The sequence below is a fragment of the Thermobia domestica genome, chromosome 16, assembly GCF_964235325.1.
Source record: "Thermobia domestica chromosome 16, izTheDome1.hap1.1, whole genome shotgun sequence".
NCBI lineage: Eukaryota > Metazoa > Arthropoda > Insecta > Zygentoma > Lepismatidae > Thermobia > Thermobia domestica.
Window position 1 is genome coordinate 121,217,328 of NC_137469.1, and position 22,826 is coordinate 121,240,153.

A 22,826-nucleotide genomic window follows, 5' to 3' on the forward strand; every position below is an offset into this window, starting at 1 on the left:
ACTGCAAGAAAAGTTATTACTGTGTACAAGGATGAACTTCAAAAGGCTGCGGTTGACTTCAACGCTGTTCTTGAAGTTTTGAAACTTCCAGCAGAAAAGCCGATGGACGAAGCACTACAAACTGATTATAAAAGTGCCCACTTACCATTAGATGACGAAGTTGCAGTTGGTGAAATCCCTGTAATTGATGACAACAATGAACACTTGTCTCAAGCTACTCTCACTGTTGGAAAGGATTTACTAAATGATCTTCTCCAGTCATTGGCTGTTGAAGCCAATGCAAGTGCAACAACTGAAAACAGAGTGAATATAACATCTATTCTACCAACGATACCTGAGGAATTCGACGCCATTGCAGCACAAGAGAAAGATCAAATCAGTATTGTGCCAAACAAAGAATCAGTTATGTCTGCTCCAACAACAGAATCAGAGAGGCCTTTCATTATTATGAGAAAGGAAGCGTCTATTCCAGAATTTATGCCATCAAATGAGAAGAAAGAAAACACATCAACTACACTGAATGAAACTGAACCTATGAAAGATATTCAGCAAGATACTTATTCTCTCAAAGAACCTGCTACTGCAGCTCTGGTTTCCGTACCAGAAGCACAGCAAGAAACAAGGGACGTTGAAAGCGCGCAACAACCCCTAAAACTATCAGACCAATATATATAACGCCAAGTTTTAAAAAGCATCTGTTCTGGCCTAAGAGTCCAGTCAAAAAGCCTAAGAAGAAGGTAGAGAAGATACCGTTTGCAATTAGCTCAGAAGAATATCGCCGCGCACTGACTGCAAAACAAGAAGAACAGAAGAAACTAGAGGAGGAAAAGAAACGCAAAAGGGATGAAAGAACAGCAAAAAAGAGCAACAAACTGGAAAATCAAAAAAACGATCGAAGAAGACGACCACTACTCTTGTAGAACATCACAATGAAGAAGATGTAATTGATTACGGCGATGGAGCTATATGCGCAGGATGTGGAGTGATAATAAATGATTTTGCTTTGGAAAGTGAGGATAAACCAGTGGGTTGCGATCAATGTGATAAATGGTTCCATCTTCGGTGTACCGAATTATCTGGGTATACATGGGAAGAACTTGCAGATAAGCAGTTCCTGTGCGCAGATTGTACCATACAAATGATTTGAATAAACAATCAGGAACTTACTGTTATTACATGAAAAGATAGCTCAATGTGCTCAAGTAACTCAAAAGAGAAACCTAACACGGGAGAGAAACCTTATCATATGTGAGACGATAACTCGACGTGCTGAAGTAACAAAGGAGAGAAATCTTATCACATATGAGAAGATAACTCGATGTGCTCAAGTAACAAAGGATAGAAACCGTATCATATATGAGGAGATAACTGGATTTGCTCAAGTAACACAGGAAATAAACCTTATCATACATGAGAAGATAACTCGATATGCTCAAGGAACACAGGAGAGAAAACTTATCATATATGAGAAGATAACTCGATATGCTCAAGTAACAAAGGAGAGAAACCGTATCATATATGAGAAAATAACTCGATGTGCTGAAGTAACACAGGAGAGAAACCTTATCATATATGAAAAGATAACTCGAAGTGCTCAAATAACAGAGGAGAGAAACCTTAACATTATGAGAAGATAACTCGATGTGCTCAAGTAACACAGGAGAGAAGCCTTATCACATATGAGAAAGTAATTCGATGTGCTCAAGTGCCACAGGAGAGAAACCGAACACCGGAGAAAAACATATTTCACACAGGAGAAAAGTGAACACTTAGGATTTTCTAAATTATTAGAGACTCGTACTTTGTTTAGGATTTGTAAAACCGTAATAAAAGTGATAAGATAACGTGTGCATATAACACAGGAGAGAAGTCTTGTTTCACGTGGAAAATCTATTTAATATTCAAATCCATTATTCCAAATAAAATAGCTATGTATCAAATCTTAATAGCGTGATTCTTTCACTTATAATCACTAAGGAGAAAACCTTAATGAAAATTAAATAAAATCTATACAATCGTTTTGTCAAGTTCAAATTTCGCGAATAATACAATTTCGAAATATCACCTAAGGCAATCAATTACTTCTAGGTGATAGAAACGATAGAAATTGCGCGCGGTCGACTAATAGCATGAATGCGGTCGACTACTGAGCGATGACGGTCGACAAGTGGGAATTTTGATGAGTTTTCGCAAAATGTATTTTTATATCATTGCAAAATTTTAAAAGTGAGCAGTTAACACACGGCATGGTACAAAAGAACCCAAATAAAGCAAATAATTCACTTTTGTCAAATACTATGAAATCATCACGCTTTATAAGTGCTTAGAAGTAAGATTTTTTTTCAGCGGTCGACTATTGGCGAAATCACCCTATGTGTGTTATAACGAATATTGTGGCCACTACTCTTCCCAACTTCTTAAATATACACAAAATATAAAGGCTTTTATTTATAAGGAGTTTGTTTGACCAGAAACACTTTTATATTCTTACTCTGCGAGTTCCTGTGTCCTGTAAGACACGAACTCTCAAGAACTACTTGATGGATCGCCATTAATTTTGGACAAGATCTAGAGGATTAGAAGTTAGGAATTGAGTTTGCTAATGGGCGTGATCCATGCAATTGATCCCAAGATATGAACAATCAAAAATCAATTGTTCCTCATTCCCACGAGTGGATATCATGCGTGCATCTTGTTATTGAAATTAGCTGGTTAGTATAATCCTCAGGATGCAAAATAGTAAGATCTGTCCGTGGAACACAAAGCTAAAATGGAATTCTGTTCAAGGAATCTAAAGACAAATATTTTCTATTTTCAAATAATCATTTATCATACTAAAGTTTATGAGTGGGGAATGGTGAGTGAGACGAAATACAAATAAACAAATAAATAAATAAAATCGAAATTTAATTTTCATGTTCTGTACATTGTGACAAACCAAACTCCTTTCCGTTGAGTAGTGACACTGCTAATTGTTCTTGTAGTAATTTCACTGTTTTTTTTTTCTGGTAGATCTGTGGCCTTGATATATTACTTATTCGTATCTTCATCTTTTCATTTATCTATTTCTTACTATAAAGCAATTAATTATAATCTTTTCCTCATAGATATTCCCTGAAAATCAACTTCAACTGTTTTCTCTATTACCTACCATGAAGACATCAAATTCATCTAGCATATAGAAGGGTATATCCATTGTTTCCCACATTGCCAGTATAAACGCCATTGTTGAATACGAACGCTCTCCTCCAGATAGTGATCTTGTGTCGGAATTTTGACGCTTACTTCTGCTAATTGACGCAACATTAATGTCCAACGTTCGATTTTTGTGATCAAATATGATTTCTCCCTGCAATGACAGAAATTATTCTAAACTCAAACAAGTTATCGTTATTGTCTATGATCTTTATTATATTAGTACATGTATTAGTTCTGCTCCCAAGTCTTTGGTTCAATGTACACCATCGGTTAAAATCCTGTTTCATCGAAAAGTCCTGATTGTTTATGTTTACCTCCTTCTAGTTTCCCGCCAACTAACTTATGATCAAACAAATGTTAATACTCAAATCTAACTATCATTACTGCACCTGTCTCAGTAACAAACAACAAAGCAAGTTAATTTTCAGTATCATCACTATTTATTTTAAAATAAATACGAGGAGTGATCAGAAACTAAGATTACAAAGCCTGTAATGAAACGTGTATCTATTATTTCATACAACCAATACAGCCAACAGATAGTGCATACATTAGGTTATTTTTCTACATAGTCTACACATCGGTTAAGGCACTTTCACATCGTGGGATGAGTTTGATGACTCCCTCAGTAAAAATCTTGTCCTTGCGTGTTCAGCCACGTTGTCATGAAGTGTTTCACCTCTTCGTCTGAAGCGAAGCGATGGCCTCCTAGATACTCCTTTAAGTATGGGAATAAATGAAAGTCGCTTACAACGAGGTCCGGGCTGTAGGGAGGATGGTCGATCATGTCCCAGTGAAACTGCTTCGCCACCGTGGTAGTCTACTGGGCTGTATGCGCACTCGCGTTGTTGTGAAGGAAGACTGTAGCACATCCATTGCGCACTCAAAATTATTTCACCAATGTTCCTCCTTCACTTGCCTAATCTATAACAGTATGAAAGTTTGCTTTTCTTACACTTACCCTACAAAATATCTTACCATTTCATTGCTCGCATATCTTACAGCAAATTACGCAGAAAAGAGATTTTCCATGTAAACTTCTATGCGTCTTATTCAGGATAAAATGTCTATTTGCACACTTTTCGCTCGAAAATGGCCCGTCATTTCCATATCTCTCGTTTAAAAAAGTTAAACATTTCCATTCATTATCCGTCTTCTCAAGTCTACAGCATAATTGTGGGACATAAAACTTAAAAATTTCATTTATTTTTCTGTTGTACGACTAATAAACAGGAATAAATAGTAATGAAAAGAAACCAATATCAAGCAAATTTTTCCGCAATAATTGTTTGAAAATTTATGTCTTTATTTAGGTTTACAACAGCCATCTTGATGACACACATAAGATATTTAAAGATTAAGTAATGCTTTAGGGTTAAAATATAAGTATTGAAGTATTAATACGCAAACTGAAACTTGTCAAAAATACGTAATTATATTATGTTATTGAAACTAACAATATTACATCCATAATAATAAAGTTAATATAAAATAGGTACAACAATATTGTTATGTAATAATTAAATATTACGGACTACATGCTAAGTCTTGACAACGATTTATTTCCTCGTTTAAAAACATTGGAAGCAAATCGTTGTTGTTCATGCACACTGAGCTACCAGCACAGTTGCAGCTTCGTCTTTTTTACTCAGGTTTGCGAAAGGCCAGCATGGAGGAAGTGTTGCTGTGGTCAACTTTGCACTGTATCTTGCCAAAAGAAACAGTAAATTCGTTCTATGATCGTAAATTCACATGAGTATCAAAATGGTCAAGACATTGGCTTCTAAAAGGAAACAAGTATTCTCATGTGATGTTACTTAGTGACCTATGAAGTGAACCTGAAAATTGGAGAAATTATCTACAAATGAACGCTGCAACATTCACTTACTTCTTGGAATAAGTATATTACGAAACGATCTACTTGTGTGAGGGAAACAATTTCACCATATGAGAGACGCTAAATAAGGAGCGAAGAACTTTCAATTATCATCTGTTGTCAGCTCGACGAATTGTTGAAAATACCTTTGGAATTCTGGAATCATGGTTTTGCATTTTCCACAACAATATTACTTTAAAGAACATTGAAATTGTTATCCTAACCTGCTTTGTTTTGCACATTTTTTTCTGCGTCGAAAAATGTTTGAAAATTATATACCATCTGAAGGCATGGGTAATCAAAATACTGAGGAATGGTTTGTGGAATTGGCAGAAAGATGTGATCCGGATTTGATAGATGACCTTCAACGTTGAAGAATAGGAGAGATTTTTAGTAGTCTGTAAGTGTACGAGAGAAATTCAGAGAATATTTTAATAATGAAGAGACAGTACCATGGGTAGATTAGTTTGTAACCTTATCATTCTAAGATTGTTAACCAGATTTCAATTTATTTTATTAGCAATATAAGTACCAAAACTCTCTACTATGTACCTTACACTGAATACTTTCGTTTTCATATATAAACAATAAAATATACGGACCATCATTAATAACGTTATGTGTGTTGACGAGAAAATTAACACGAATTTTAGGAATGGTGAAAATGGATCAAAAGATTGTGATCTTGGCCAAGAATTTTTGGAATGATCCAAAAAACTGCATTAAAGATTGCGATCTTGGCCAATAATTAGTTTTTAGATCAGGAGCCACAAAAGTTTTGAACGGTCCCTAAATAAAGTTTCAGTATTTCCTACGGAATAAGCACATCATACTGAGTTAAGTGTTAGCTTGGGTTTGCCTACTCTACTGTATATGTAGTTCTCCAGATATAAGGGATACAAGAAAATTTTTGATTGAATGAAATTTATTGGATCTTCGATCAGACGTCACAAAATTTTTAACGGCCTCTAAATTGAGGTTTCGTATTTTCTGCAGAATAAGCACATCATACTGAGTTAAGTGATAGTTTGGGTTTGGCTACACTGTATGTAGTTCTCCAGATATAAGGCATACAAAAAAGAATTTGATTGAAATATACTGAATCTTTTTATTCAAAAATGGCAACTGTTATATTAATGCAGCTGTTATTGAAACGAATGTTGCTAAAGCTTGACTTTAAACAAGTTTTACGGTAAATACTATACTATAAATGTACTGTATTAAAATTAGGAACATTTAATAATACAAAATTGTCATTCAGTTTTTCTAAATTATTTTATGTCTTTATGTAACTGTAACATTGATTATGGCTGCATTGATTATGGCCAACTTTATTGCGACTACACAATTTTCTTAATTTGTATTTAACATTCACACATAATATACTGACGTTCTGCCAACACATAAAACATCTCAGGTGTTTATTTTAAACGTAATAATCACTTATTTCCTGAAATTATTATGTAAATATATTTGCAATTTATTAATTTAATATAAATCAGTTGTAAATATATAACTTATCATGCACTGAGGAAGTTTATACAAAAATTGACCCAAATAGGAATCGAACTCACAACTTACGATTTGAACTCTCGCGGTTTATCACTGAGTTAAGATGATCATTCTGGCTGAGCTGCTTCTAATGAAATATAACTGAATTTCCAAGACAATGACATTCATATCTCCTGCAAATGACGCTTTTCCTCCTTTGTCTTTTTCAAATTTGGTTTCGAGAACTCTGTTCGCTATGTTGGAAATGTTCCTTTCATTGGAAATGTTCCTTTACAAATGTTCTTTTACATATGGAAACCTATGCTATCACGGATGTATGGAAATCGAAATTACTAAACGAGTATGTGAATACATAGTTTCGGAATATTGTATCATTACGTATTTCAATCAATATTACTTTTTCCAACACTTAATAATATTTCAACATGTCTTATTACATTTGAAAGAAGAAAGGAAACACATCTGCACAATTTTCCCGATTGCTAAGGTTGGCTTGGATGTTCGAACCAGTATCTGTGGTTTACTATTTCCGGAAGATACGCGAAGTTGGACTTAGAAAATTTTTCCCTCAAAACAGCTATAATCGATGTGGTAAACCTTTATTAGAACAAGGTGTATACGGTATGGATAATAAGGTATAACAATAATTAGAATTAACTTTTAAATTTTAATTTCTATTTACCTAAAATATTGTCCAAATTTAAGACCTATATAAGTTGATAGATTACATCGACCTTAACAAAATGACATCCTTAAGGAAAAACTCTCATGCGTGTAGTTTCCGAGATATTAGAAATTAAAAAAACGAACTTTTATGGCACGAGAAATTGCCAATAATAATTGATAGATCAGCAGTGAGAGAGAAAATTGTATGTGGCTTACGTAAAATCGTATGTTACATTTGTAAATCCTGTAGTTTTTGGACTTAACGTACAGCAAACGTATAACTGAAAACGCACGTTTTATAATATTTTCTGTATAACTGTTCCATCTGTACGTACCTTCCGTATGGAACAATATAGGGGGTCAGGATCTCGCATACCAATGGACGTATATAACATATAGCTGACGAAGGTAACATACATATATGTATGTAATATAAGGACGACTGTTAAATATCAGACATCCTGCAACGGCATGATATAACAACTAAGGGCAGTGCCTATGTAGCATACGGACAACGTATGCTTCGTACTGATTTCTGTACTAAGAAAGGATTCTGTATACTTGTACAATTTACCGTTGTACGGAGAACGGATTTTTCTCAGTGTGCTGGTATAAATGGTTTATATATTTAACTAGTGGTTATGTAAAAAAACTGTTAATTATCACGTCACGTCTTTTCCTAACAGTGACACAAACACAATCCTAGCAATAACACACATACTCATTGCAGTGATATATGTACACCTGGCAGAGACACTAGTACTTCTAACGGTGACATATATACTCCTAGCGCTGACACAAGTACCCCTAATAGTGACACATGAATCCTAACAATGACACAAATACTACTTGCAGTGATACAAATACTCCCAACAGTGACATATATATACCACTAGCGCTGACACAAGTTCCTCCAACAGTGACACATGATTCCTAACAATGACACAAATACTACTTGCAGTGACACAAATACTCCCAACAGTGACATATATACTCCTAGCAGTGATACAAGTACCCTAACAGTGACACATGATTCCTAACAATGACACAAATACTACTTGCATTGACATAAATACTCTCAACAGTGACATACATACTCCTAGCAGTGATACAAGTACCCTAACAGTGACATATGACTCCTAACAGGCACAAATACTACTTGCAGTGACACACATACTACTTGCAATGACACAAATACTCCCAACAGTGACATACATACTCCTAGCAGTGATACAAGTACCCTAACAGTGACACATGATTCCTAACAATGACACACATACTACTTGCAGTGACAAAAATAATCCTAACAGTGACATACATACTCCTAGCAGTGATACAAGTACCCTAACAGTGACACATGATTCCTAACAATGACACACATACTACTTGCAGTGACAAAAATAATCCTAACAGTGACATACATACTCCTAGCAGTGATACAAGTACCCTAACAGTGACACATGATTCGTAACAATGACACACATACTACTTGCATTGACACAAGTAATCCCAACAGTGACATACGTACTCCTAGCAGTGATACAAGTACCCTAACAGTGACACATGATTCCTAACAATGACACAAATACTACTTGCATTGACATAAATACTCCCAACAGTGACATACATACTCCTAGCAGTGATACAAGTACCCTAACAGTGACACATGACTCCTAACAATGACAGAAATACTACTTGCAGTGACACAAATACTCCCAACAGTGACATACATACTCCTAGCAGTGATACAAGTACCCTAACAGTGACACATGACTCCTAACAATGACAGAAATACTACTTGCAGTGACACAAATACTCCCAACAGTGACATACATACTCCTAGCAGTGATACAAGTACCCTAACAGTGACACATGATTCCAAACAATGACACAAATACTCTTGCAGTGACACATGTACTCCTAGCAGTGACTCACATAAATCTAACAGATACGAAATATTACTTGTAATGCAGTGTGTATTTAACCTTTCACTTACCTTAAAGTTTCGACAGGATAAGATCTGTTTGAATATCAACTGAACTTTATCACAGGTGAGTCGCTGAGTTTTCAAATAGTATTTTTTGCGTTCATTCATAGCTTGCTTACATTTCTGCGAATGAAAAATGCTTGTAAATTACATATAACGTGCGATATTCTGACGAGAAATTCCACACAATATACAGTACATACATTAAACATTAAATATCTGTTACATTAACGTACTAGTATATAATTCTGTAAATTTCATTGTTAAACTAGAAAGTTACATATCTCATATAACCATTAGACGTCCTGTATCTAAAGTTTTCTTCAATACCTTTGAAGGAAACAGTTGAATGTTAGAGGTAAGAGAATAAGTTTCAGTATTTAAGTAGTCGTATATTTTGTGAGAACGTGAAACGTTAGCAAGCAAGAAAAGAAATGAAGGAAGAGGTACTCAGAAAGAAGCAGTTAGTTTTTCTCAATGTACTTTACAAAGAAATTTTATACAAAGTTTGGTGCATAATATGTAGTAAATTTTGTAGTGCAAACATTTGGGCACTGGAAAGACCCAAGTGAAATCTATTAATAACAATGTTTTCCATATATTATTAATAATGAAAAATACACTTTACAGATGACGATAAAAGAGTCATCTTACAACTTCAGCTGTGACATTTTGTAGACATGTTGACCTCAAAAGTTCGAGATAGAGAAACTCAAAATAACAATTTGTTCGTTTGTTTTTGACTGTGTGACTATGACCTGTGTCCTCTTGTTCATTTTTAGACCTTTTTATATATGCAACAATTTTCCTTATTCATTGTTTGAGGATTTTCTTAAATGAAACTTAAACTGGCACTGTTATATTTTTCGCTTTTAATGACTTCAACGATTAATTTATCAAATAACATTCAGTACGTGACAGAGTGTAGATTTTGGTATGAAGGTAAATTTACTCAAAACTTGAGCAGATTAAAATTCAATTGTTAAAAATTCATATTTTGGTGATTAAGATAACGTAACGTTTAACGCAATTACATACAAAGTAAGATTGGAACAAAAAAAGTTACTTGCATCACAACATAATATTAAAACATAAACGTACTCTTGAATTTTGAAATTTGTCTTTGCATATTATTTTTAAAGCATTGTATATATATATATATATATATATATATATATATATATATATATATATATATATATATATATATATATATATATCGTCAATGTATCTTCTACGACTTTTGTACAGATTAACAGAGATAAGGAACCTCTCTTCCGTAGTAACGTTCTACAAGGCAATAATTTCTTCTAAACTGGATTACTGTTCACCTATCAGGACAATGGTAGCTCCTGCAAATCTATCCCGCCTAAACTCAGTTCTCAACTTCTTCCTGGCAATAGTACGTTTGAGATTACCTCGCACACGTGCGATGATAAAGCACAAACTGTTACAAACTCTAAATATTCAACTACCTAACTTCGTCATAAAATCAGTGATCTAAAATATCTCTACAAATTCACACATGGCCAGTTCCGGTCCGAAACGTTACTCTTGGAATTGTATTTCCGAATTCCATTCAGTCTAACTCGTAACACATACTTTTTCATTTAATAGACCTAGACTGTCATCAACTCTCTCTGTTCTACTGGCTTCCTAAGTTATACAATGAAATATCACATACACCCGTAGATTTACTTAATTCTGAAACTGCATATAACTCTGCACTACGGCGTCATTGTAATGGATAAATTCTAGTCAGCTATTGTCAACCTTTCTTGTTATTACTTGATGTTGTTATTTATTGCTAGGCGCTCGTGGAACGAGGATGGCGAGGTCACTACGATAGATTCAAACCCCATTAAAATAACAGCAGCAGGTATGAATGTAGTTTTTAAAAAATCACATTTTCAAAAATGAAACACGTAAAAATTATAGATAGTCAAGCAACTAATTCACAAGTTGTATCACAAAGCAAGATCTGGAGTACCTGTCCCTCAACTAAGTAAGCTCTTATACAAACATAGATGGCAATATAACGCAATAGATTGTGGGATAAAGTTGTATCCCTTTCGCAACTATTTTAGCTACTGGTCACGAAATACCTTGAAACCAGATGTATCAGTATCGTTTCCAAATGACACAAATTTGTAGTGGTACGATACAACTGCTAGCCGTTAGCGTGATGCTTTTATATTCCTTAGTGAATGTACCGGTATATATTAATATTTGTTAACTTGAAAATCATCCGTTGCCTTTATGTTATTGTAAAGGCATTATTAATATTTGGCACTAAGTTAAAAAAAAAACACCTTTTCAAGCACAAATAGTCATCAAGAAAAAATAATTTTCCTACTCTTCAATGTGACTAGTAACTGTTTGTATTTTGCACAGGTAAGTGTGCGTTATCTGATTATACACATCCTTTTTAAGGTCACTGTAACGTACAGGTATCTTTCTATAGATTTCAGAAAATTTTTCAATAATTGAAGTCTTTAGGGCAAAACCCGTCAAATCCAAAAAGTGAAAGTGTAAATGAGATAGCTTCACAATGGTTTCTCGTCATTAGATTTTCTTCAAACTTGACACATATATACTACACCGAAAATAAGTCGACACGTATTTTTTTATTTCTTTCGGAAAATAGGTTTAAAAAGTAACTTTCATTCTGTAAATTAAAAACCGTCAGCTTTCCTCATCTATAAATGATTAATATACTGTATTTTTTTCATGTGTTTAGATTATTTTAAAGAAGACAGGGACTGTATCAGGGAAATTTTGAAATTTGCTTGAATTTGAACTTTATATATTTATTGAGAGTGAAAAAGAATTTCTTAAATCAAATTTCCTGTAGTTGAAGTATAAGTTTAAAGAATAAATTTCATTTTCCAAATGCAAAATTGTCACGTAAAAATTAATATACTTTTGTTCATCTGTTTCAATGATTTTAAACAAATGGTACTTACTGTTAATTACAATAAAATGATCAATATGATTTCAGTTTCTCATTTATAGCATAATATATCTTTTAAGCTTATTATTGACTGTACTAAGGATATACACAATACAGGTGTTAGTGTACTTTTGTTCACGATAGTACATTTCCTTCCCATGAATGGGTCCGAACAGAGATATTTCACACTCAGACCTATACCATGGGAAAATTTGAGGGGGAGCTGTTTTTATTATTATTATTATTATTATTATTATTATTATTATTATTATTATTATTATTATTATTATTATTATTATTATTATTATTATTATTATTATTATTTTCCAGAGTTGGTAGTCCTATGGCCAAACGATTATCATACGATAATACGATGGTTGTGTCCATTAAGACTTTTTCTCATGATAAGATCTTCAACATATCTCAGTTTTACTCAATCTTAACGAAATCCAGAATGTTATTATATTTGGCTGTTTTCAAGAAAGTAGCCCTGTAGTGACCAAAGGATAAGTTATTTGTGGTTGTGTCCATGGAGGCTTCTTCTCAGGATAACAATATCTAAAATATCACAGTTTCAGTCATTTTCACCGAAATACAAAACATCACTATCTTCGGTTGCTTTAAAAAATGGCCTCGTAGTAGCCAAACGGTCAATGAGTGGTAGTTGTGTCCATTAAGACTTTTCCTCAAGGTCACAATATTTACAACATATCACGGTTTCAAGCAATTCCACCGAAATCCAGAATATCTATAGCTACTGTTTCCAAAAAAGCGACACTGTAGTGGCCAAACGGTCAGTGATTGGTGGTTGTGCCTCGTGAGACTTTTTCTCAGGATCACAACATGGACAACATATCACAGTTCCATCATTTTAATCGAAATCCAGAATATCACTGTCGTCGGCTGCTTTCAGAAAAGTGGTCTCGTAGTGGCCAAACAATCAGTGATTGGTGGCTACGACCATTAACACTTTTTCTCAGGATCACATTTATAACATTACAATTTCAGTCATTTTCACCGAAATACAGAACATCACTATCTTTGATTGCCTTCAAAAAACTGGCCTCACAGTGGCCAAACATCAGTGATTTCTGGTTGAGCCCGTTGAGACTTTTTTTTTAGGAACATCATATCTACAACATATCACGGTTTGAAGCAATACCATTGAAATCTAATTTCCGTAAGGATTGTGCGGAGTAATTTGTCATTTCCAAAACGGCCATTACCCCATGCAACATTTTTCTCGCAAAAGCGACAAAAGCCGTACTTCCTATTTTGAGGTCATTTTTCCATCGGCAGAGTTTTGTTTCTTTAAAATTGTCCTTTTAATCAAGAGGACCCTTTTTTGAAAAGGGGTCCTTTGTCCCTTAACCTATTTTCTGAAAGAAACAAAAAATACGTGTCGATTTATTTTCGGTGTAGTATATATGTGCCAAGTTTGAAGAAAATCTAATGACGAGAAACCCTTGTGAAGCTATCCCCTTTACACTTTCACTATCTGCACTTGACAGGATTTGCCCCAAAGTCTTCAATTTGACCTTTTAACCTTGAGAGTGGCCCTAGATAGCTGGTTCGGTTATTGGATCTCGGTATTGACCTAAGATACCTATATACCAAATTTGAGCCCTCTAGCTGTTGTAGGTAAAAGGTTATCTTGTTTATAGAGAAACGTATTTCACCTCATTTGCGATTTTGTATAGCTCGTACCTCGCCATATTATTATTATTATTATTATTATTATTATTATTATTATTATTATTATTATTATTATTATTATTATTATTATTATTATTATTATTATTATTATCTTATGTTATCATCTCTTAGACTTCTTAGATACTCCAGTGTAAATTGGCGTTCAGCTGTATCTGGAATTATGTTTGTAAATAAGATTATATATATACCTATATCTATCTATTTGTATATATATATATAATTTAATCTTAACTTTTTTCTTTGTCTCCACAATTTTATTACACAATAATGCTTGCCAGTTTTTATTTTCCTGGAAAAAATTATTAATAGTACACAGCAAGAAACAGTTAACGGCAGATGGTATTGCATCATTGTGTTTTTCTAATGATGATACAGATACTTCTGTATACATATTCTTCTTTAATTCACTCCATAATTTTTTAGTGATTTCCATGAAGTTTCAAAGCCTACGCTGAAGAGTTTGAAGTTTTCAGAGCTTTGACAATTCTCAGAAATATGAAAGAACTAACCTCTATTCCAGTTTCAAGAGCTTTGACTCCTTCCACCATTTCGTTATATTTCTGTGATTTCTGAAATAATATACGACGAACTTCTTCTTGTGTTCCCACTTCTTGTTCTGCTCTCTTCAAATTCTTTTTAATGTGATGCAATTCTTTCTTAATTGATTCTGGATCCCTACAAAGACAAACAATCTTATAATAGGTTAGCTGAATTAGGTAGCTTTTTTTTTTTTTGCCGAATTTGACTTTAGGTCCTTTCTAGCAGCGAAGCTATATGAGACTTGTATACCTACAGCTTTAATACGAGATCCGAGCCACAGGAGCTTCTGTTGGGAGTCTTCGTTTCAAACGTAATTACGATAACCACAATCACAAGGAATCTACCAGCCAAATTAGAATTCGCTTATCTGTTGCTCGAGGACATAATTAAAAATGATTTTTGTTCCTCACAGATTTGTTATAATCAACATACTTGAACTCCCCAATGATCCGATTTGGGTTTGGGTACAAAACCTCGCGGCCAGAACCTCGCGGCGACAACCTCGCGGACCAAAACCTCGCCTCCCAAAACCTCGCGGCCCAAAATCTCGCCGGGCCGAAACCTCGCCTGGCCAAAATCTCGCCGCCCAAAATCTCGCGGGACAAAATCTCGCCGGGCCAAAACCCCGCCTGGCCAAAACCTCGCCGTCCAAAACGTCGCGGGCCAAAATCTCGCGGGGCCAAAACCTCGCCTGGCCAAAACCTCGCGGGCCAAAATCTCGCCGGGCCAAAACCTCGCGCCCCAAAATATCGCCATACCCAAAATCTCGCCTGACCAAAATGTAAATGTTCCAACAGATGATAAGGATGACGGTATAAAAGACGCTGTTTCAGAAAAGGTATCACAGGTATTTGACCAAGTCCCGCGATACCATATGAAAATTCTATTTCTGTATTAGAAAATTTCAATGTGAAGATAGGGCAACAGGATGCTTTTAAACTGGTTATAGGGAACGAAAGTCTGCATAAGGAAGGTAATGACAACTAACGGGGTTAGTTTCGTGAACTTTGGAACATCCAAAAACTTAAAATTTCAACAAAAATCTAATAATATTTATGAAAGTATGAAATAATATGAGTTTTTACGACGTCCCTTGATTATGCCCTGTAGGTTAAAGGAGACGTAGATGACCAGGATGAAGGAAATGATCGAATAAAGAAAGTGGGAGGAAACGGGAATAACCCGAGAAAGCCCACGCACACGATGTTTTGTATATTCTTCTTCTTCTTCTTCTTCTTCTTATTATTATTATTATTATTATTTTTATTATTATTATTATTATTATTATTATTATTATTATTATTATTTCCAATGTGGAATTGCATATTAAGAAACTCATTGGGTAAATTTTAAAGAAAAGTTTCATTCGCGGCGAGGTTTTGGCCACGCGATGTTTTGGGTGGCGAGGTTTTGGCCCGGCGAGATTTTGGGCGGCGAGGTTTTGGCAACGCGAGGTTTTGGTCCGGCGAGATTTTGTCCCGCGAGGTTTTGGGCGGCGAGGTTTTGGCCACGCGAGGTTTTGGCCCGGCGAGATTTTGTCCCGCGAGGTTTTGGGCGGCGAGGTTTTGGCCACGCGAGGTTTTGGCCCGGCGAGATTTTGTCCCGCGAGGTTTTGGCCAGCGAGATTTTGGGCGGCGATGTTTCGGCCGCGAGATTTTGTCCGTATCCCTCCGATTTGTGCTAAGGCAACCATCTTCGAACAATGACAAACTAAAAGGCATATTCATTCTGTTTTCGACTAGTTTGTCAAAAACGACTAACTTCAGAGAGAAAATTTAACTAAAGCAAATTTCCTGTCAAATAGTTTTCAGATTTTGCCAAGACCCATCATTCTTTAGAAATGATGGTTACTCTCCGGAAACTTCTATTACATGAAACTTTTAAGTATACTTTGTGTTTCTTGACAATCGCAGAAAGTTCCTCATCCTGTTCTTAAATTACGGTACTACTAAAGTTACCAACATTTTGAGTTTCCTCATTTTTACTTTCGAGCGACAATAAGAGAGAAGAAAGTATAGTGGTCGGGACAAAAGAAACTCGAATTCGAGATTTCAACCGAGTTATACATTTAATGGACAATGTATGTCGAAAAAAGGAATTTTTCTATGTCGTCTGTCGTTCGTTTGTTGTCATTAATGTGCAAATACCTTAAGACCATAACCGTTCAATGTATCCGCACTAAATTCTAAAGTTTTTCTAAGATTCTCTGGGAGATATTTTCGAATGTTCTTCCAACTCCCAAAAGTAAAAATAGTTTACTGAAGCAAAAAAGATCAATAATTGTGATTTCTTGAAAAGCCAATAACAAATTTGTTCATATATCAGTATTTCATTATCAACCCTATAATGTGGTATAAGTAATTGCTTTGGAAAAAATCCATAAGAGGTCATTTACTCTTTGCAATGTTACTTTTCTTCAGAAAATTTTCTTAGAAATGACTCAGGCGATTTTGTAAGTATTTCAAAATAAATGTTTTATTAATGACCTAATAATATGACATGACTAGTTTGTCCTATAAAAGTAAACAGCGAGTAATTTACTCTTGATGGTAAGTTTATATTCGGACTTTTTCTCAAAAATTACTTATGTAATTTTGTTCATATTTCATTTAACTAAAAAAGGACCATTGATAAATGCTTCATTAACACACACACACACAAAAAAAAAAACAATATGGCAAAACTCATTTGTCATCAAAAATATCACAAGGGGTAGTTTGTTCTTGAAATAGTTCTTTTTGTACGATTTTCTCAGAAAGGACTCAAGCTATTTTATTTACATTTCATAAAAAAAAACTTTTTTAGTTTACACTAGGGGAAGTTTAAATTTGGACAACCTCTTCGGAAACAAATCATGCCAGTTTGTTGATGTTTCATAAATATTTCATTAACAACAATACAATGTGGAAAACATAATCAATTCTCATGAGAATATTCACAAGGAGTAGTTTAATCTTGGAGGTTGTTTTTTCGACAGTCTTCTCAAATATAGCTCATGAGCTATTATGGATATTTTATTAAATAGATCATTCATAACCCTGATACATGACATAAGTCATTTCTTGTGGAACACATTTACTTTTTGGGGTAAGTTTTTTTTCGGACGAAGTTTTCCAAAAACACCTTCTAGTTTTGTTGATATTTGACAAATAAATATTTCAGTAATAACTGCAGCATAATGATTTAGCTTGAGAAAGTACTTTTAAAGCAAAAACATGAATACTATTTATTTCGCTTTTCAAAATGTTAATATGGGCCTGTCGTTAATACCACGGCTGTAAACAAAAGAACCCAAAGAATGAAATACTTGAGGTATGGCTATTGGTATGTGCTATCTTATTATTTAAATACGTACTATAATTTAAAAGGATAAGCAATTTAAAGATCGGTTTATTTATAAATGGATGAGAATTAAGTGAAAATTTCTTGTTTATAATTTGTTCCTTATTGTTCTTCGGCCTTTAATGAAGAATATGTAGATATAATAATAAATTTTGTTATTTATATATTCTGGCGTTATTTTTCTAATAGGCTGCTACTTCCGTATTTTATTTTAAGCACTGCAGAAATGTGTTGTGAAGAAATGTGTATTTTGTGTTATGAAAAACTGAGTGTTAAATCTACACTCAATCTATAATCAGGATTCTTTTTACTCTAACAAATGCAAGCAAGGTGGTTTGAGATGAAAAATATAAAAATGACTCCCTTTTGGTTCATAATGACTGTAGGAAGCTTTTGCATACACCAGAAAAGATACTATTCAAGCTACTGTTAAGGAGTACATACTAGGTACGAGCAGATTTCCTGTAAATAAGAAATCAAGAACAATTTAATCTTATTTTGACTCCATGAAATTGGACCGATTTTGTTGGGAAACAATGTTGCAAAGACTTCGTTACTAAGTTTCCAATAGGAAGGCGTGAGTAAATTTGGAAAGTTACCACGCTAAAATTTAAAAAAATGTTCCATAGAGAACTGAAAGACCATTGAAAAAGATCAGAAATCGCATTTTGGTCATTGTATTTTTTCATGCCTTCAAAAAGTATTTCATTCCAATTAAAAAAGGCTTTTGAAATAATGTTTACATAAATTAGATATATAATATATCAATAAACAATACAATAAATAATATACATGCTAAATAACATATAAAGATTGTTTTCATGCATAGCAAAAATAAAAAATAAAACAAACTCAAACAAAACAAAGAAAAAGATATGAAGATAAAAGTAATCAATGAAAATAAACAATCTAAATAAATGGCTACTTACATTCAAAAATCTACTATCCAATAATAAACTAATCCAATATCCATGTCGGAGAACTCATATTCTGGTTAATAACATTATGTTAACAATGACGAGCGTCTAATACAATGCTAAGATTCAAATTCGACAAAGATGTTTTAATTAGACCTATATTCCTACTATTAGTCATTTAAAGTTTTAATTATTGATTTTATAATTTTTATAAACGTTACCAAGGGAACTTCTAAATTCTAAACTGGATATTTTATATGGATGGATATAGATCATTATATAATTTGGACAAAAGTACTAAAGGTTAATTTTTGAATTTTTCAATTCTTGGAATACCATATTTAAATAAATTTCTATTCTTGTTTCCAATTCAAACAGGATTACATGAGATATTTTCAAGAAATTCCGAAATATCTATTTTGCAGTTTGAATATGTTGATCAGGAATGCAACTACAACAATTTTATAAAGTTCATTATTATTTTTTTACGCAATCGATACCTAATTTGCCTATAAATTTTCTATCTATATTTATTTCTCGAATTGAACCTTAACAATGAATACACCAATGGATATGAATGATTAGTACAATATTAACACTAATTAAAATTCTAGGGCAGTCATTTCCTCGCTGAATCTCCGTAGCAGTAGTGGTTCTTGAGGGAAGTCACATCTAGAAAAAATACAATTTTACTCTACATGCTAAGGAAAAGAGTCACCTAATCGTCTAAATCATGTATTGAAGTTTTAATGTTGATATTAGATAAGTTTTCTTGGGCAAGTGTGTAGTGATAAAATTGTAATTTTTACCTATGTTACTTCCCTAAACAGCCGCCACTGCTCCGGAACGTCAGATGCACAGCAAATAATACTTCAGAATTTATTTTGACTACATTATTTTTTTTTAATTATGAATCTCTGTAGCAGTTTGACAGAATTATTCTAAAATATATGTTTTTACTTGTATCTTAAAACCATGTCTTTACAGGTGCATCTCGTTTTGTAACCACAGCTGCTGCTTGATTCCGAACGATATTTTCCAAAACTCTGGGTAAGGTGACCCTATGATTATGCTATATTACGTAAGAGTAGCTTGAGGATTCTCGCGATCCAATAAGTGACCTAAATGCGTTTGTTGCATTGAATGTTCACTCGTCAGTCCATAGCACCTCTATTGGAAAGTTCAGTATAGACCCTACTTAAATGCGTTTTCAAAACAATGTGACGTATGAGATTATTATTTTCCTTCTAGATCGTCAATTACCCCATACCAATTAAAATAAGTCAAAAGTGTGACAACCTCTGTGTTAGAAAGTTTTCATGTCAATGTATCAAGATCATCCACCATTAATACTATATTATACTATAATGACCGCTTGGACTGTTACAACACAATAGGAAGTTGCCATGTCAATCAAAATGTCAAACATGACAGTTTAATGGCGGTTTAAGTTCCATTATCGAAATTTCAAAGGATAAAATCGAAATTTACTACCATGAAGTTTTAAGTGTCATGCTAGTAGATAATAGCTACTTGAAATTCATACTTTTTACATAGTTTATGAAAAACATTCAATATACAATACACTTTTTTTGTGTATTTAGGAGGCTATTGGGTGATATCAATAAAAATAAGTAACTACTCGTGAGAAGTCCTGATCGAGAATCGGAGTAACCACACCTGGAGTAATCTCCTCCCTCAATTCCGTAACAGTAAAACAAGCCACTACTCAGGTCTAGACTGCTCCAGATTTATGAACGTTCACTCGCGTTTCCTCTGCGCGTAGCAGTGAGTTGTATCAATAAAAGAAGTGATTACTCATTTCTCCCATCCGTCGCGCGGTCATTTCGTTGTTTTAAATCTATGGCGTAGTATCCTAAACGCCATGGAACGGGCAGGTAGCAATGACAGTTTCAATCAAAGTGCATTTGTGGAGAGTTTCCAGTGGTACTTTCAAAGTCACAATTACCAGAAAGTAAACGAAGGAAAGCCGAAGTTTTGAATTCAATTACAGTGAAATGCAACGAAATATCAAATACATCTACGACTGAGACACAAATCCAAAAGAGAATCTTTAATATTCGAGCGAGAATAAAACAAAAAGAAAAAAAAACGGGAAACAAGAAAGTAACACTGAAACTATAGGAACGAACCTATTGGAGCTGATGGATGTTGATTCGAATCTAGCAATATCAAGATTAACACGACAAGCGCATATCACGTGTTGTCCAAGGTCTTTGCGGATTGTTTGGCTTTAAGAACGAAATCTGACATTTGGCCCCTTTGTTTCCTTTTTAAAAAAGTCCAGCCAGTCACATCATAAAGCACGTCCATCTGATTGCGTTTTTCACACCATACGTGTCCCCTTTCGCCTTGACATAAACAAAATACGTTCTCATGTATACACCTTTCCTATCAACGCTGAGTTGAGTTGATTTAGAGTTTAACGTCCTTTTCAGTAGCGAGGCTATATGAGACGTGACCCACTGATTAACGTGGAATCCGAACCACATGAGCTCCCGTCGGGAATCGAACGCGGTTCTCCCATGCCAAAGGCATGTACGCTAATCGCTTTGCCACGAAGGAGCTCTTCCTATTAGCGTATTCGTCTCCAAAATACTAGGTTTCTTTATTGCCACGTGTGTATAGTCAAGTGCTCCGATAGAACCCGGAAATGTTTATTGTTCTTACCACTCTGCCTTTGCTGTTTGCATATTACACACACTTTCGGAAACAATTCATTTTCAGACTTCGCAATAATCGCATCCACACTTGTAGTAGTCATAGGCACAGTACTTTGAGCCACACCAGAATCCCCTGACATTCCGACCTGGAATCCCGGATCACTCACGTAACGCAAGAAAACCCGCATCTTTTCGTCATTACGTAGTGCACCACTCCGGTTGATTCTCCTAAAAAAAAAATTATGCTAACCACTCTACATTTTCTTTCATGAACCTATAATGTTATTTGTAATCTCCATTTGCAACATTTGTATGCAGTTTATAAGTTTTTCTACGTAGCAAAACAATCATATACTTTGCCATATTTCGCACGGAGTCACCTATTTAGTTTGCTCCACAAATTTGGAGAAGTTACTAACATCACAGAGGAGTCTTTGATTTTTATTGATATCAAACGCGGAGTAGTTATTCGGCTCGAGAATAGAGGTGTGATTAGTTCAAAAGGGCGGGGCTTCTCCGAGGTCAGCCGAGACGAGTAGTGCTCAGTTCTCTTTTTATTGATACCAATGCGAGTAACTATTACAAAATTGGGAATAATGAGTAACTTCTCCGTTTTATTGATATCACCCATTGTAAGATTTTTGATATTTAAATTTTGTAACATTATCTCGATACTGCATTTAAATTAACTTAAAATTGTATAACACTTGTAACGCATGGAAGATAACTCTTGGGATGCTTTAAGAACATGGTCTAGATCAAAAATTGTTTTATTCTATCGCATAATATTCAACACAGCTTTAACACCGACTAAATTGTTTGTAACGCATTAATTTTATTATAAGAATTTGATCAGATGTAGATATTTTAATTTATATGTTTCTAGTATAAATAAAAAAATAAAAAAATAATTTTGAAAAAAATTCTCATGAATTTTTCCTTCTAGGCCATAATTGTTGGTTTCTCCATACCCCACCAAATAGATGCCCGAAGAGTAGTGTTTGTTTTGAAATCATTGGATGATAAAGAGAACACTTTATTGTTTTGAAATCTTGGTGAACACATTTTGTTCTTAAATCTCTAGTTGGAGGATGAGAAGAATATTTTATTGTTTTGAAATCGTTTAAGGATACAGAGGACACTTCATTTGTTTCAAATTCTTTGGGAATAAAGAACACACTTCAGTATTTTGAAATCATTTGAGGGTAAAGAGGATACTTTATTATTCTGAAATCGTTGAAGAATAAATAGAATATTTTATTCTTTCGAAATCATTGGAAGATAAAAGTAATTTCTTGTTTCAAAATCGTTGGAGGATAAAGAGAATACTTCATTCTTTCGAAATTCTTGAAGGATAAGGAAAATATTTTATTCTTTTGAAATCATTGGAGAATAAAGAGAATATTTTGTTGCTTTGAAATAATTGTAGAATAAA

General features: G+C 34.1%; 1 protein-coding gene and 1 long non-coding RNA gene across 2 annotated transcripts in view; one reads left to right on the forward strand and one right to left on the reverse strand.

The window, feature by feature from the left end:
• Positions 1 to 22,826, reverse strand: part of LOC145673382 (structural maintenance of chromosomes protein 6-like) — a 260,927-nt gene that overhangs the window by 22,669 nt on the left and 215,432 nt on the right. The window contains exons 20-22 of the mRNA XM_081743030.1: positions 14,418 to 14,583; positions 9,249 to 9,362; positions 3,152 to 3,349 (exon numbers count right to left, since the gene is read on the reverse strand). Coding sequence (XP_081599156.1) covers positions 3,152 to 3,349; positions 9,249 to 9,362; positions 14,418 to 14,583 — 478 coding nt within the window. The remainder of the gene's footprint in view (positions 1 to 3,151; positions 3,350 to 9,248; positions 9,363 to 14,417; positions 14,584 to 22,826) is intronic.
• Positions 4,762 to 22,687, forward strand: LOC145673383 (uncharacterized). The gene is made up of 3 exons (XR_014128747.1): positions 4,762 to 5,474; positions 19,695 to 19,757; positions 22,338 to 22,687. It is a non-coding gene; the product is annotated as an uncharacterized LOC145673383 (long non-coding RNA).